Source organism: Cyprinodon tularosa, unplaced genomic scaffold (assembly GCF_016077235.1).
Source record: "Cyprinodon tularosa strain WSP-4 unplaced genomic scaffold, ASM1607723v1 ctg637, whole genome shotgun sequence".
Lineage (NCBI taxonomy): Eukaryota > Metazoa > Chordata > Actinopteri > Cyprinodontiformes > Cyprinodontidae > Cyprinodon > Cyprinodon tularosa.
Window position 1 is genome coordinate 314,252 of NW_024039382.1, and position 13,616 is coordinate 327,867.

A 13,616-nucleotide genomic window follows, 5' to 3' on the forward strand; every position below is an offset into this window, starting at 1 on the left:
ATGCCTATCCCAGTGGGGTGGTGAGGGGTGCTGGAGTCTATCTGCAGCTGTCTATGGGTGAGAGGCGGGGTCCATCCTGGACAGGTCTCCAGTCCATCACAGGGCAACACAGAGACAAACAGGACAAACAACCAATCACACACTCTCACACCTACGGAGAATCTAGAGAAGCCAATTAACCAGACATTTTCTAACTTTTGGGATAATATGGTCTGATAAAGAATACATTTATATACACGTTTAAGCCAGAATTATTTGAAATTTAAATATGACTTTCCTACGACTTTAATAATAAAGTTCCAGGGGGAAAAAAACAAGATCAGGAGATGTGATTGGTTCCTGCAGTGTAGCCCTGCCCACTCCCTCCTTAGTGATTGGTTTCTGCAGTGTAGCCCCGCCCATAGCTGTCCAGTAACCTGTAGCTACTGATTTCTTCGCTGGACATTAGATCTCAGATTGGACTCAGTTTAACATCATAAACACAGAGAACAGGTAAGCTTTGTCTCAGTGTTCAGCTTCTACAGTGGAAAAGTTTCTTTCTTGGTTTAAAGTTTCAGTTTATGTGTCCTAAAGTAGAAGTTAAGTCCAGCTAAACTCATAGCTGCTGTTCTGCTGTTTTGTGTATTAAAAATGAAACCTTTCCCAGCCTGTTTATCGGTAACATTTAGCAGGGCTTCTTCTTTCTTTCTTGGTAAATTATTGTTTTTTGTTTTTACTATTTCCTTTGAATAAAGTTAAAGCTGTTTATTAGTCGCCGGTTTAAAGCCCAAACTGAATCGGCTGTTCTCGGTTCTTTCCGCCGCCTCCATAGAGCCCGAGGCTCTGCTCTCCTTTATATCAACCTTTATATCACTGAACATCGATTATTATATGTTAATTAGTATAAACCCATCAGGCATGTCATTATGACCGCCGACGCAGGAAGTTCTTCTTCACTCCTGCAATGAATGTTTGGAGTAAATCAAACCTTTTCCTCATCAAAGCTGGTTAGTTTGAAGCAGGAAGTGTTTGGCTTCAGGATTTCAGTGACTTTCTATAAGATGCTCCATATAATAGATGATGCATGTTAATCTGCTGCATATTATTTAGGAACCACCTGGTTCCACCACATTCCAGCCATGCTGTGATCGGCCTCATTATGATTGCAAACATTTAACAATTGCAGAGGGGTGTTACTATAAAAAAGGGGCAAATATGCTGGTAAAGATTCTCAGGCATCCAGGTAACCCAGGTCATCCAGGTCAAAGTCATTCCAAAAAAGTAAAAAAAAAAACAATCCGCTGGACACTTTTTTGCAAGTTTGAAGACATTTCACTTCCCATCCAGGAACGCTTTTCAATTCAAAATATCAGAACCATAAACAGAGGGGTTGGACCCAGATTTCAGCTTTCAGAAACCTAAAATTCAGCAATTGAGTTTAGGGTTGGGAATTGAAAAGATTTTCACGATTCCGATTCCCTTTTCGATTCTATGAAACGATTCGATTCTTTATCGATTCTTTTTTCGATTCCAATTTGGGGGAAAAAGGAGAACAAACAGTTTGATTATCAGCATCAACTTTGCTTACTTAACTATTGCACAATCTTACAAACTCAACAAGATCAAGATGTCCACAGGAAATATGAAACTGGAGTAACATCCGTGTTTAAATGAAAAATAAATATACAAGAACAAACTTAATAACCAACAATGTCTAATAACAAATGATGGGATAATAACCTATTTTAAATAACAAAAAATACTAATTATAAAACAGTAGTAGGGAAAATTAACAGTTCTTTTGCAGAAAGATGAGCATATCTGCTTTTTCTGGAAGGATACGGGATCTTTCAGGGCTTATGGTGTCTCCAGCCGTGGAGAACACCCTCTCAGATGGGGTGGAGGAAGCCTGCACACAGAGGTAGTTTTTAGCCAGTCCAGATAGCAAGGGCAGCGTATCTTGCTTGTTCCACCACCACAGTGTGGCGCTATCCCTGCAGGGGATGGAGGGCAAGCTTTTACAGAGTTGGATTTCCTGATCTACCCCCTGGGCTAAGGAAAGACGGGGCTTTGATTCACAAAGTGACCGCAGCTCGTTGTCTTCCTCCTCGAATAGTTCTTCCAACTTGCGTAACTTGCGTAATAAACGTGACGTAAGTCGTGCTCCCCAGAGCCGGCGCTCTAGGCTCTGGTGCTGCGGGAATCGAAAAAAGAATCGTTCAGCGAGCTGCCAAACGATGCCATGGAATCGGAAAATACGGACCCGGTTCTTAACAGGAACCGGTTTTCGATTCCCATCCCTAATTGAGTTGATTCCTTCCTGCAATCATCGCAACCCCCGCTACCTTACAGGGGATCAGAGCACCTCTTCAACCAGGCCAACAATTCCCTCTAACGAGCCCCTTTTCAGAGACATAGACAGGTTTCTGTCATGTCTGGCTGAACCTTAGGGACTCACATGCAGAATCGGCACGGACACCAACTGAAGGAAGAAGTTTTATTGTAAACTCAGCCAAACTGGATGGGGACGGACTGGGTGCCCCTGGGGAGACACGGCCACAGGCTGCGCAGGTGGCTTGAGGCGCACGCTGTGGTGGAGAGCGGGCAGGCTGACTGAACCTAAGCTGCAGATGGGAGCAGCTCGCGGAGTTAGACGCTGAAGGAATCAGTCCAGGAGTGCTTCGATTGAACCTGGGAATCCAGAGACACAAGAGGTGAGCAATTAGGAACTTTTCACCCGGAATCAGACAGAACTTTCTCGTGGGGAATTTAACGTTGGCTAGAGTGGTACCAGAGTATGGGACCATCAGGCGAGGAACAGATGGCTGCAGCTCCTTAAATCCCTGACAGGTAGATGGGTTGATGGATCTCAGGTGCTCAGACAGCCGGCCACGCCCACCTGCAGCGCTCAGAAGGAATAAAAAAAACACTCCACACAAGGGTTCTTACAGTTTCAGGTACTCAAGATAACAAAGAACCAAACGACCCCCATTCCAAAGGGGTGGACCCGTTCGTCCGTTTCAATTAGCATGTTTTCTAAGCCAAAACAAGGCTTTGATTGGTCCAAAAACTTCCTGGATGGGAAGCGAAACGTCTTCAAACCTGGAAACAAAGTCCAGGAGAGAACAAATATTGATATTTGAGTTTTAAATATTACTTATTTGAGTCGGGCATCATCAAAATTTTGTCCTTAATGAAGCTTTACGTTTTAATAAAGGCAGAGATGCTCACAGGTCCTTGAAGGGCAGGTCCAAGACAAGTCTCAAGTTTCAAAGTCTCTAATGATGAAGAACGTTTCCAGTGAAATCCATGACGTCTTTTACTTCTTACCTGCAGCTCTTCCCTATTTGATGTTGATCTTTCAGCCTTTAACCCTTTATAGGGCAAGTTACCGTTTTTGATCACTTGCATCTCCCTTACAAATGGAGTCCCCCCCCCTGTCCCTCATTGAGTTCTAGAAGCACTAGATCTATATCCAGCCATTTAGCAAAGATTCTGCTACACGGCTGTACATCTTATTTTGGCATTTGACCAATTAGATGAGCCCTTCAATGATATATTAGCTACTTTAAATTAACTTGGCAAAAAAAGTTAAGTGAAGAAAAAAAGGTAAAAAGCAAATTGAAAAGTTAAAAAGTTAAGTTCAAAAGTTGATAAACCTAGTTAACAATTTTATTTAGGTTTATAAACTAAAAAATGTAAGTGCCAGTATCAGCATTAATGCCTCTAAGGTTATGTTTGACCGAAACAAAAATGTGTTTCCTTCACTTTTGTCATGAATTTCTTTTAGAAGCACTTTTATTATTTTACTTAATATATTTGGGCAAATGGCCGTTTCTTGTTATTACATTGACGTTAATTTTTGCCATCAAAATATCCATATTTTTTGAATGTTACAAAGGTAATAAGGTCTTTTCCTGGATTCCTATAACACTATTGGCTTGAAATTTAGATTTTTAAAGTATTTTAGGGTTGCGTAGTCCTATTATTGGGCTTTTTTAATACTGTGTCCCTGTTTACATTTGTTTTTTTTTCACTTGATTTTCTGGTAGGATGCTCTAAAGAGGCTTCACTGAAACTAGAGTTGCTGTAGATCCGCTTATTTTTCTGATATATTTTATTGCATGTCTAAAAAGGGGACGCTTTCACTCCACATCATGACATTTTATGTACGATTGATATTAGTAGTATTTGACCATTAATGCTCATCATGCAGCCCTTGGGCGAGCAGTGCTGAGGAGGATGGAGGAGGAGGCGGTGTTGTGGATTCTCTCAGTCTAACTCTGCTGGTTATAATAATAATAATAATGAATTTTATTTGTAACGCACTTCACATTTGACTTCAAATCTCAAAGTGCTACATAAAACAAAAAGGGAAAATTAAAACAAGGTTAAAAGACCATAACATTAAAAACAGAGTAAAAAGACACTCATTAAAATCAATACATTCAAAGGCATACGTAGCCTATTAAAAAATCTAAAATCAGCAATTGTAGGCATTTCTAAGAAGGTTAGGCTGTGCAGGACCCTGTTCCCCTAATATAAGACTCAGTCCAAGACAAGAGAAAGTCTGTGGAATGATGGTGATGGAGGCCGAGAAGAAATCCAGGAAGACCAGACAGATGTAGGAGTTTCTGTAGAAATGCACAATTTGGGCTTTTCAGAGCTTACCTCCGATCTCAAAAATCAGGATCTGCTGACGGATCACAGCATCACATCCATAAATTCTTCAAATGCTAAATGTAGACTGACATTGTATTATTAGGTATCATAATTATAGATGAGAAATTGTCATTAATTGACCACTGTTTTAGTGAAGGAGGCAGCGGAGATTAGCTTTTTATTTATATAAAAATGAAAGACAGAGAAAATAATGTTGATAAATGATGACACAGGGATGCTCTTTAGAGCTTTGCTGGTGATTTGTCCTCCTGTTTGGGCACTCTGACTAAAACAGACACTCATCGACAATGACCAGTACTTTAAAAGTGTGGTCTTCATAACGATCGGCCGGTTGCGGATCGTGGCCGATCAGGTGATATCAGACCGATGCAGGTTTCTGCTCCCTACGTGGTGAGGGCTTTGTGGACCACCAAAGAGACGCCATTAGTGATTGATCGGTTCCTCCGGTAGGCGTTGGCGCTCCACAGTGACAATGACATGGACCATTCAAGAAGTTAAGGTTGTAGCTCGGCAGCTATTCACACTGTCACTGTGGAGGAAAGAGACAACAGTGACGACTTTAAGCAACTTGGGACAGTGAAGTATGTGAAGATGTCTGCCAATTTTTTGCCCTTTTCTGTCCGATTCTTCAGTGATGCAAAAATTTTTTAGATCAGGCTGACTTTCAGGCTGATGGTGCGTCCTGCGTCTTGTAGTCAAGGCATTTTACATAGACAATTCAACCAGATCATACAGTCAGACTGGTTCAAAGTTTTCTATCTTAGGAAAACCAGCTGATTGCATCGACTCATTGACTCAACAGCAATTCCTCACGCCAAGGATTCTTGTAGCGACAGTGGAGAGGAAAAACTCCCTTTGAACAGGAAGAAACCTCCAGCAGAACCAGGCTCAGTGTGAGCGGCCATCTGCTGAGGCCCATTGGGGTTCAAGGAGACAGAAGCAGACATAGAAAAAGAAGCATAGATACAAAAGGCAACTGTCAACCAGCTCCACAGGCGGCCCCGTCCAGGAAACACACAGCCAGGCAGACGAGCTCCGAGCCAGCTCCCATGTCAGAGGATGGAGAGAGCACATCCAGTTAGTCACACTCAGAGAAACAGGACTACACTGGAAAACATGCCAAGCTCCAACATCTAGAAACAAAGGTGTTGATGGCAGCAGCACAGCTGATATTTCTCTCCAGGATGGAGTCACAGCCAAACAGGAACAGACCAGATGAAGCTACTATGAGAAAAAGCAGAGAGAGCAGAACGTTAGAGATTGAACTAACAGATTCTGCAGAGTGGGAGAATAGAGATAGAATGAAGCAGAATGATGAAAAAGGGGTCCCTATGTCCTCCAGCAGTCTAAGCCTACAGTATAGCAGCACAAACTCAGAAAATATCTCAGGATAACCTGAGTATTTTGGATGAGGTATAAGAAAGGTAGAGCCAATGTCACCTGTGATGGTCCGAGCAGTCAAAGGGAATTCAGGCACAGGTTTAGATTCAAAAAGTATTCTTTTTATTGAACCAAAAACAAATAACTTGGGTCAATAAAGAACAAATTACAAAGTTGAGACAAAGGGGAAACTTAAATACTGACTGATCAGGCCACATAGAAGATACAAAGGGGGAGATACACAAAAGCCTAACTGAAACTAACAGAGGAAAATCCCATTCCCCCCCTCCTTGCTGATGAGTAGTGGTGTAAACCAATTTGCAATTTCAATAGGCTGGCTCCACCCCTTCTCCACCTCTGTTCTCCTGAAGGACTGGAGCAGCCGGCACTGAGGTGATCAAAAACAAACAAAGATTAAATCAAGTATTCCAGAATACAGTGTTTTGCCTTTCCTTACAAAAATTATTCTGTAAATTAAATCCTAAATTTAAAGAAATCCCAATATAAATGTAATGAGACTGGCTGACCTATTGTGTGATGTGATTAAATGTTACCGCATTTGGGTGGCTGTAGTGGCAGCCATCACATCACCGTTGGGAGTAGAGCTGGGCGATATGGCGATATATATCGTGAGGACGAGAGAAACATGTCTATCGTGACCTTTCTCCTCTATTTTTTCTATCGTGATAAACTTTTTTATTATAATTATAACTGCTAATATACATTTTAATATAATTTGTTAATATAACATTTTGCGTTTTTGCTATGCAAACTCTAAGTGTATATAACGAAAAAAAATAGAATAAAAAGATAATGTGTAGAGAACGTGGTTTTGCGACACTACACCGCTTTACGTCACGCGGCTTTGCACCATATGTTTGCGACATTACTGACGGAGAGAGCCCGCGAAATTTCTTTCTGGCTTGAAAAAAAATGAATGATGGACACCCAAGAAGATGTTACCACAGCAGCGGTTACAGAGTCCGAAACGGTTGCCAGGTCACAGACACAACAAACACCACTTTTGCCCAAAAGGGGAGGCAGCTCGGTTGTTTGGTTATATTTCGGATTTCAGCCATCTGATAAAGAACAAACGCAGCCGATATGTAAACTGTGCAGCAAAGCCGTTCCAGCGGCTGATGCAAATACTTCCGGCCTCTTTTACCACCTGAAGAAAAATCATGAACAAGAACACGGGAAACTACAACCACTCCGATCAAAACAAACAAGGGATGAATATACAGGAAGCACTGGAAAGAAATTCTCACAGCCGAAGCTTAAGGAAGCATTCGCCCAAGGATCACAATATGAGAAGACGTCTCAGCGACACAAGCAGATCACAGGTGCTATTTCACGCTATATCTGTAAAGGCATGGCCCCCGTTTACATAGTCGAGAAAGACAGCTTTCGGGACCATATAATTACCAGTGCAGACACATTTCTTCTTAAATAGGCGAGGCGCCTCCTAGTGGAAAACAAGGTAAATGAAAGACAAGAGAAAAACCTTGCCTTGGAATTTTATAAAATGTCAATAACAAACGAATATTAAATGATTAATTACTGCAGCGCAATAGCCAAGATTCTATACTGTTCACTGTCATGGCCGCAAATTGCATAACTGGTGTTCTTGGTTTGGGGTTGGGATTCTCATATTAGGAAACAAGATGATGGGTAAAAAATAGGCGATGAAAGATTTTTTTCAACCCTGTCCATCTGACGGACTATGAAAACATAAAATGCAATATCAGTTGTGGTATATCGTGATATATATCGTTATCGTGATATAAAATAATCCATATCGTGATATAGTTTTTTTTCCATATCGCCCAGCCCTAGTTGGGAGATTTGCTGGCTGGGTGATATTAGCCTCGTGAGACCATCCTGATCTCGCGAGCTTTCAAGTTTTCACTCGCTAATCAGTCTGGAGACTCTCCGTTAAAGAAAATTTGGAGCCGTTCACCAAACGAACATCCAATCAGCGTTGGCTTTGATGCGCGACAGTTCAGTCTAAAGAACATGGCGGCTTCAGCCGATGAAACTAGCGTTAGCGTGGCTATCGAGCAAGTTTTATCGGAATTACAGAGTATTTCTTCACTGAAAGAAGAGCAAAACACTGCTCTGGAGGCTTTTCTCAGAGGAAAAGATGTTTTTGCTCTTCTCCCGACTGGTTTCGGCAAGAGTTTGATCTATCAATTGGCTCCTCTTTGTCGTCGCTCTGTTAGTACATCATATGCTTCGTTGATCTGATTGGTTTATTTGGCCCGTCTATCACCAACATAGGCCAATCAGCTAACCAGTATTTTCGCCCCTTCCCAAAATTACTTCAACAGAAGGTTTCCAGATGGATATGCGGAGCAAATCCATCTAGCGGAGTCAGGTTAGGGTGATATTGCTCCATAATATAATCTCACATTTTTCTGTCCTACAAAATCTGATTAATCTATTTGTCCCCTTTTATTTCATACTCAAAAGTGAAAAAAATTACATACATTACTTTAAAAAGTAACTTTTATTTTATTCATTACCTCTGAAGGATGACCTTACTTTAAAATTCAGGCTATGCAACATGTAAAACAATCATGTTCCACAACAGAGCAGCTAAATATTTGCAGCTGGTGGTTTTACACAGTGAGCTTGTTTATCAGGTAGTAGCACACATCTAAGAACAAAACGTGATGCCAGTCTATGAGTGGACTGCTGAAAAAAATCCAGGTTTTCTAAAAAAAGAAAATCTACCTAAACAGAACATTTGATTAATGATTATATTTCTTTTGAAGCTCGCTGCCTTTTGTCTTCTTCTGCTTTAGGGATGTTGGAGCCTGAAGAACGCAGAGCTTCAGTCTCGTCTGTTTCATCCATCTCTCTGATAGAGATCAAGGCTGAAACTCATCTTGTCCTCCAAGCTTTCCTAGAGCGAGCTTTGTCCACCCCCCACAAAGACAGACCGGGCCGGGTAGCGGGAGCCTATGTGGACCAGAACCTCTACAGGTAAAGTCGTTCGTCTCTGTGGGCTTTGACTTTCCTTCGGTATAAATAATATTCTCTCCAATTTAACTCTATTAATTACGACGGAGTCTTAGGGCCAGGCTAGAAATGTTTTTTTTTTTTTTTTATATGAGAGTAAAGTCATAACATTGTCACAATAAAGTCATAATATTATGAGATCAAAGTCATAATATTACAAGAATAAAGTCCTAAATTTACGAAAATAAAGTAATACAACTATGAAAATAAAGTTGAAAATTATGAGAATTAAGTCCTCATACCACAATTATTGCGAGAAATAAAAATCAAATGGACTCTCAGTCTCTGTTAACTAAAAATACACTTGAATAAAAACTAAACACAAGATAAACCACAGTGAAAATAAAAACTATATTTTTAACCAAAAGAGTACAGATAATGAAGTCTGTATATCATTAGATTTTAAAAAAGATAGGCAAAACGGCCATTTTATATATAAAAAAAAATTGAACTTGACCACATATCCTACGTAGCAGAGTAAAATCAAATTTCTTGTATTTCCTTCAGTATTTCCTCTTTAATACTGCTGTACAGTTGTGGAATTGCAGTTTGTGATATGTATGTTTTCCGGTGGAGTTCATCCTGTCTATCAAATACCTGCCACGTTTTCTGAAATGCTGGTTTTTAAACAATATTATACTGAAGAGGATTAGGGCCACTGAAAAAAAAAAACAGTTAACTGATTTTTAAATTTTATTTCAGTTTAAAATGGGAAAAACGTCAGAATTCTGACTTTTTTCTCAGAATTTTGACTTTAATCTCAGAATTTTGACTTTTTCTCAGAATTCTGACTTAATCTCAGAATTCCGACTTTATTCTCAGAATTTTGACTTTTTTCTCAGAATTCTGACTTTAATCTTAGAATTCCAACTTTAATCTCAGAATTCTGACTTTTTTTCTCAGAATTCTGACTTTTATCTCAGAATTCTGACTTTTATCTCAGAATTCTGACTTTAATCTTAGAATTCCAACTTTAATCTCAGAATTCTGACTTTTTTTCTCAGAATTCTGACTTTAATCTCAGAATTCTGACTTTTTTCTCAGAATTCTGACTTTAATCTTAGAATTCCAACGTTAATCTCAGAATTCTGACTTTTTCTCAGAATTCTGACTTTTATCTCAGAATTCTGACTTTTTTCTCAGAATTCTGACTTTTTTCTCAGAATTCTGACTTAATCTCAGAATTCCGACTTTATTCTCAGAATTCTGACTTTTTTCTCAGAATTCTGACTTTAATCTCAGAATTCTGACTTTTTTCTCAGAATTCTGACTTTAATCTTAGAATTCCAACTTTAATCTCAGAATTTTGACTTTTTCTCAGAATTCTGACTTTTATCTCAGAATTCTGACTTTTTTCTCAGAATTCTGACTTTAATCTTAGAATTCCAACTTTAATCTCAGAATTCTGACTTTTTTTCCTCAGAATTCTGACTTTTATCTCAGAATTCTGACTTTTTCTCAGAATTCTGACTTTAATCTTAGAATTCCAACTTTAATCTCAGAATTCTGACTTTTTTTCTCAGAATTCTGACTTTAATCTCAGAATTCTGACTTTTTTCTCAGAATTCTGACTTTAATCTTAGAATTCCAACTTTAATCTCAGAATTCTGACTTTTTTTCTCAGAATTCTGACTTTTTTCTCAGAATTCTGATTTTTTTTCTCAGAATTCCAACTTTAATCTCAGAATTCTGACTTTTTTTCTCAGAATTCTGACTTTAATCTCAGAATTCTGACTTTTTTCTCAGAATTCTGACTTTAATCTTAGAATTCCAACTTTAATCTCAGAATTCTGACTTTTTTTCTCAGAATTCTGATTTTTTTTCTCAGAATTCTGTTTTTTTTCCTCAGAATTCTGACTTTAATCTTAGAATTCCAACTTTAATCTCAGAATTTTGACTTTTTCTCAGAATTCTGACTTTTATCTCAAAATTCTGACTTTTTTCTCAGAATTCTGACTTTAATCTTAGAATTCCAACTTTAATCTCAGAATTCTGACTTTTTTTCTCAGAATTCTGACTTTAATCTCAGAATTCTGACTTTAATCTCAGAATTCTGACTTTAATCTCAGAATTCTGACTTTTTTCTCAGAATTCTGACTTTAATCTTAGAATTCCAACTTTAATCTCAGAATTCTGACTTTTTTTCTCAGAATTCTGACTTTTCTCTCAGAATTCTGATTTTTTTTCTCAGAATTCCAACTTTAATCTCAGAATTCTGACTTTTTTTCTCAGAATTCTGACTTTAATCTCAGAATTCTGACTTTTTTCTCAGAATTCTGACTTTAATCTTAGAATTCCAACTTTAATCTCAGAATTCTGACTTTTTTTCTCAGAATTCTGATTTTTTTTCTCAGAATTTTGATTTTTTTTCTCAGAATTCTGACTTTAATCTTAGAATTCCAACTTTAATCTCAGAATTTTGACTTTTTCTCAGAATTCTGACTTTTATCTCAAAATTCTGACTTTTTTCTCAGAATTCTGACTTTAATCTTAGAATTCCAACTTTAATCTCAGAATTCTGACTTTTTTTCTCAGAATTCTGACTTTAATCTCAGAATTCTGACTTTAATCTCAGAATTCTGACTTTAATCTCAGAATTCTGACTTTTTTCTCAGAATTCTGACTTTAATCTTAGAATTCCAACTTTAATCTCAGAATTCTGACTTTTTTTCTCAGAATTCTGACTTTTTTCTCAGAATTCTGACTTTAATCTTAGAATTCCAACTTTAATCTCAGAATTTTGACTTTTTCTCAGAATTCTGACTTTTATCTCAAAATTCTGACTTTTTTCTCAGAATTCTGACTTTAATCTTAGAATTCCAACTTTAATCTCAGAATTCTGACTTTTTTTCTCAGAATTCTGACTTTAATCTCAGAATTCTGACTTTAATCTCAGAATTCTGACTTTAATCTCAGAATTCTGACTTTTTTCTCAGAATTCTGACTTTAATCTTAGAATTCCAACTTTAATCTCAGAATTCTGACTTTTTTTCTCAGAATTCTGACTTTTTTCTCAGAATTCTGATTTTTTTTCTCAGAATTCCAACTTTAATCTCAGAATTCTGACTTTTTTTCTCAGAATTCTGACTTTAATCTCAGAATTCTGACTTTTTTCTCAGAATTCTGACTTTAATCTTAGAATTCCAACTTTAATCTCAGAATTCTGACTTTTTTTCTCAGAATTCTGATTTTTTTTCTCAGAATTCTGATTTTTTTTCTCAGAATTCTGACTTTAATCTTAGAATTCCAACTTTAATCTCAGAATTTTGACTTTTTCTCAGAATTCTGACTTTTATCTCAAAATTCTGACTTTTTTCTCAGAATTCTGACTTTAATCTTAGAATTCCAACTTTAATCTCAGAATTCTGACTTTTTTTCTCAGAATTCTGACTTTAATCTCAGAATTCTGACTTTAATCTCAGAATTCTGACTTTAATCTCAGAATTCTGACTTTTTTCTCAGAATTCTGACTTTAATCTTAGAATTCCAACTTTAATCTCAGAATTCTGACTTTTTTTCTCAGAATTCTGACTTTTTTCTCAGAATTCTGATTTTTTTTCTCAGAATTCCAACTTTAATCTCAGAATTCTGACTTTTTTTCTCAGAATTCTGACTTTAATCTCAGAATTCTGACTTTTTTCTCAGAATTCTGACTTTAATCTTAGAATTCCAACTTTAATCTCAGAATTCTGACTTTTTTTCTCAGAATTCTGATTTTTTTTCTCAGAATTCTGATTTTTTTTCTCAGAATTCTGACTTTAATCTTAGAATTCCAACTTTAATCTCAGAATTTTGACTTTTTCTCAGAATTCTGACTTTTATCTCAAAATTCTGACTTTTTTCTCAGAATTCTGACTTTAATGTTAGAATTCCAACTTTAATCTCAGAATTCTGACTTTTTTTCTCAGAATTCTGACTTTAAACTCAGAATTCTGACTTTTTTCTCAGAATTCTGACTTTAATCTTAGAATTCCAACTTTAATCTCAGAATTCTGACTTTTTTTCTCAGAATTCTGACTTTAATCTCAGAATTCTGACTTTAATCTCAGAATTTTGACTTTTTCTCAGAATTCTGACTTAATCTCAGAATTCCGACTTTATTCTCAGAATTCTGACTTTTTTCTCAGAATTCTGACTTTAATCTCAGAATTCTGACTTTTTTTCTCAGAATTCTGACTTTAATCTTAGAATTCCAACTTTAATCTCAGAATTTTGACTTTTTCTCAGAATTCTGACTTTTATCTCAGAATTCTGACTTTTTTCTCAGAATTCTGACTTTAATCTTAGAATTCCAACTTTAATCTCAGAATTCTGACTTTTTTTCTCAGAATTCTGACTTTTATCTCAGAATTCTGACTTTTTCTCAGAATTCTGACTTTAATCTTAGAATTCCAACTTTAATCTCAGAATTCTGACTTTTTTTCTCAGAATTCTGACTTTAATCTCAGAATTCTGACTTTTTTCTCAGAATTCTGACTTTAATCTTAGAATTCCAACTTTAATCTCAGAATTCTGACTTTTTTTCTCAGAATTCTGATTTTTTTTCTCAG

At 37.1% G+C, this 13,616-nt stretch overlaps 1 protein-coding gene across 1 annotated transcript in view; it reads left to right on the forward strand.

Annotated features, from left to right (window-relative positions):
* The first annotated feature begins 392 nt into the window (after positions 1–392).
* Positions 393–13,616, forward strand: part of bcl2l12 (BCL2 like 12) — a 44,821-nt gene continuing 31,597 nt past the window's right edge. Inside the window, exons 1-2 of the mRNA XM_038308425.1 lie at positions 393–492; positions 8,850–9,030. Of these exons, the coding sequence (XP_038164353.1) occupies positions 8,852–9,030 (179 nt within the window). The 5' untranslated portion in view covers positions 393–492; positions 8,850–8,851. The remainder of the gene's footprint in view (positions 493–8,849; positions 9,031–13,616) is intronic.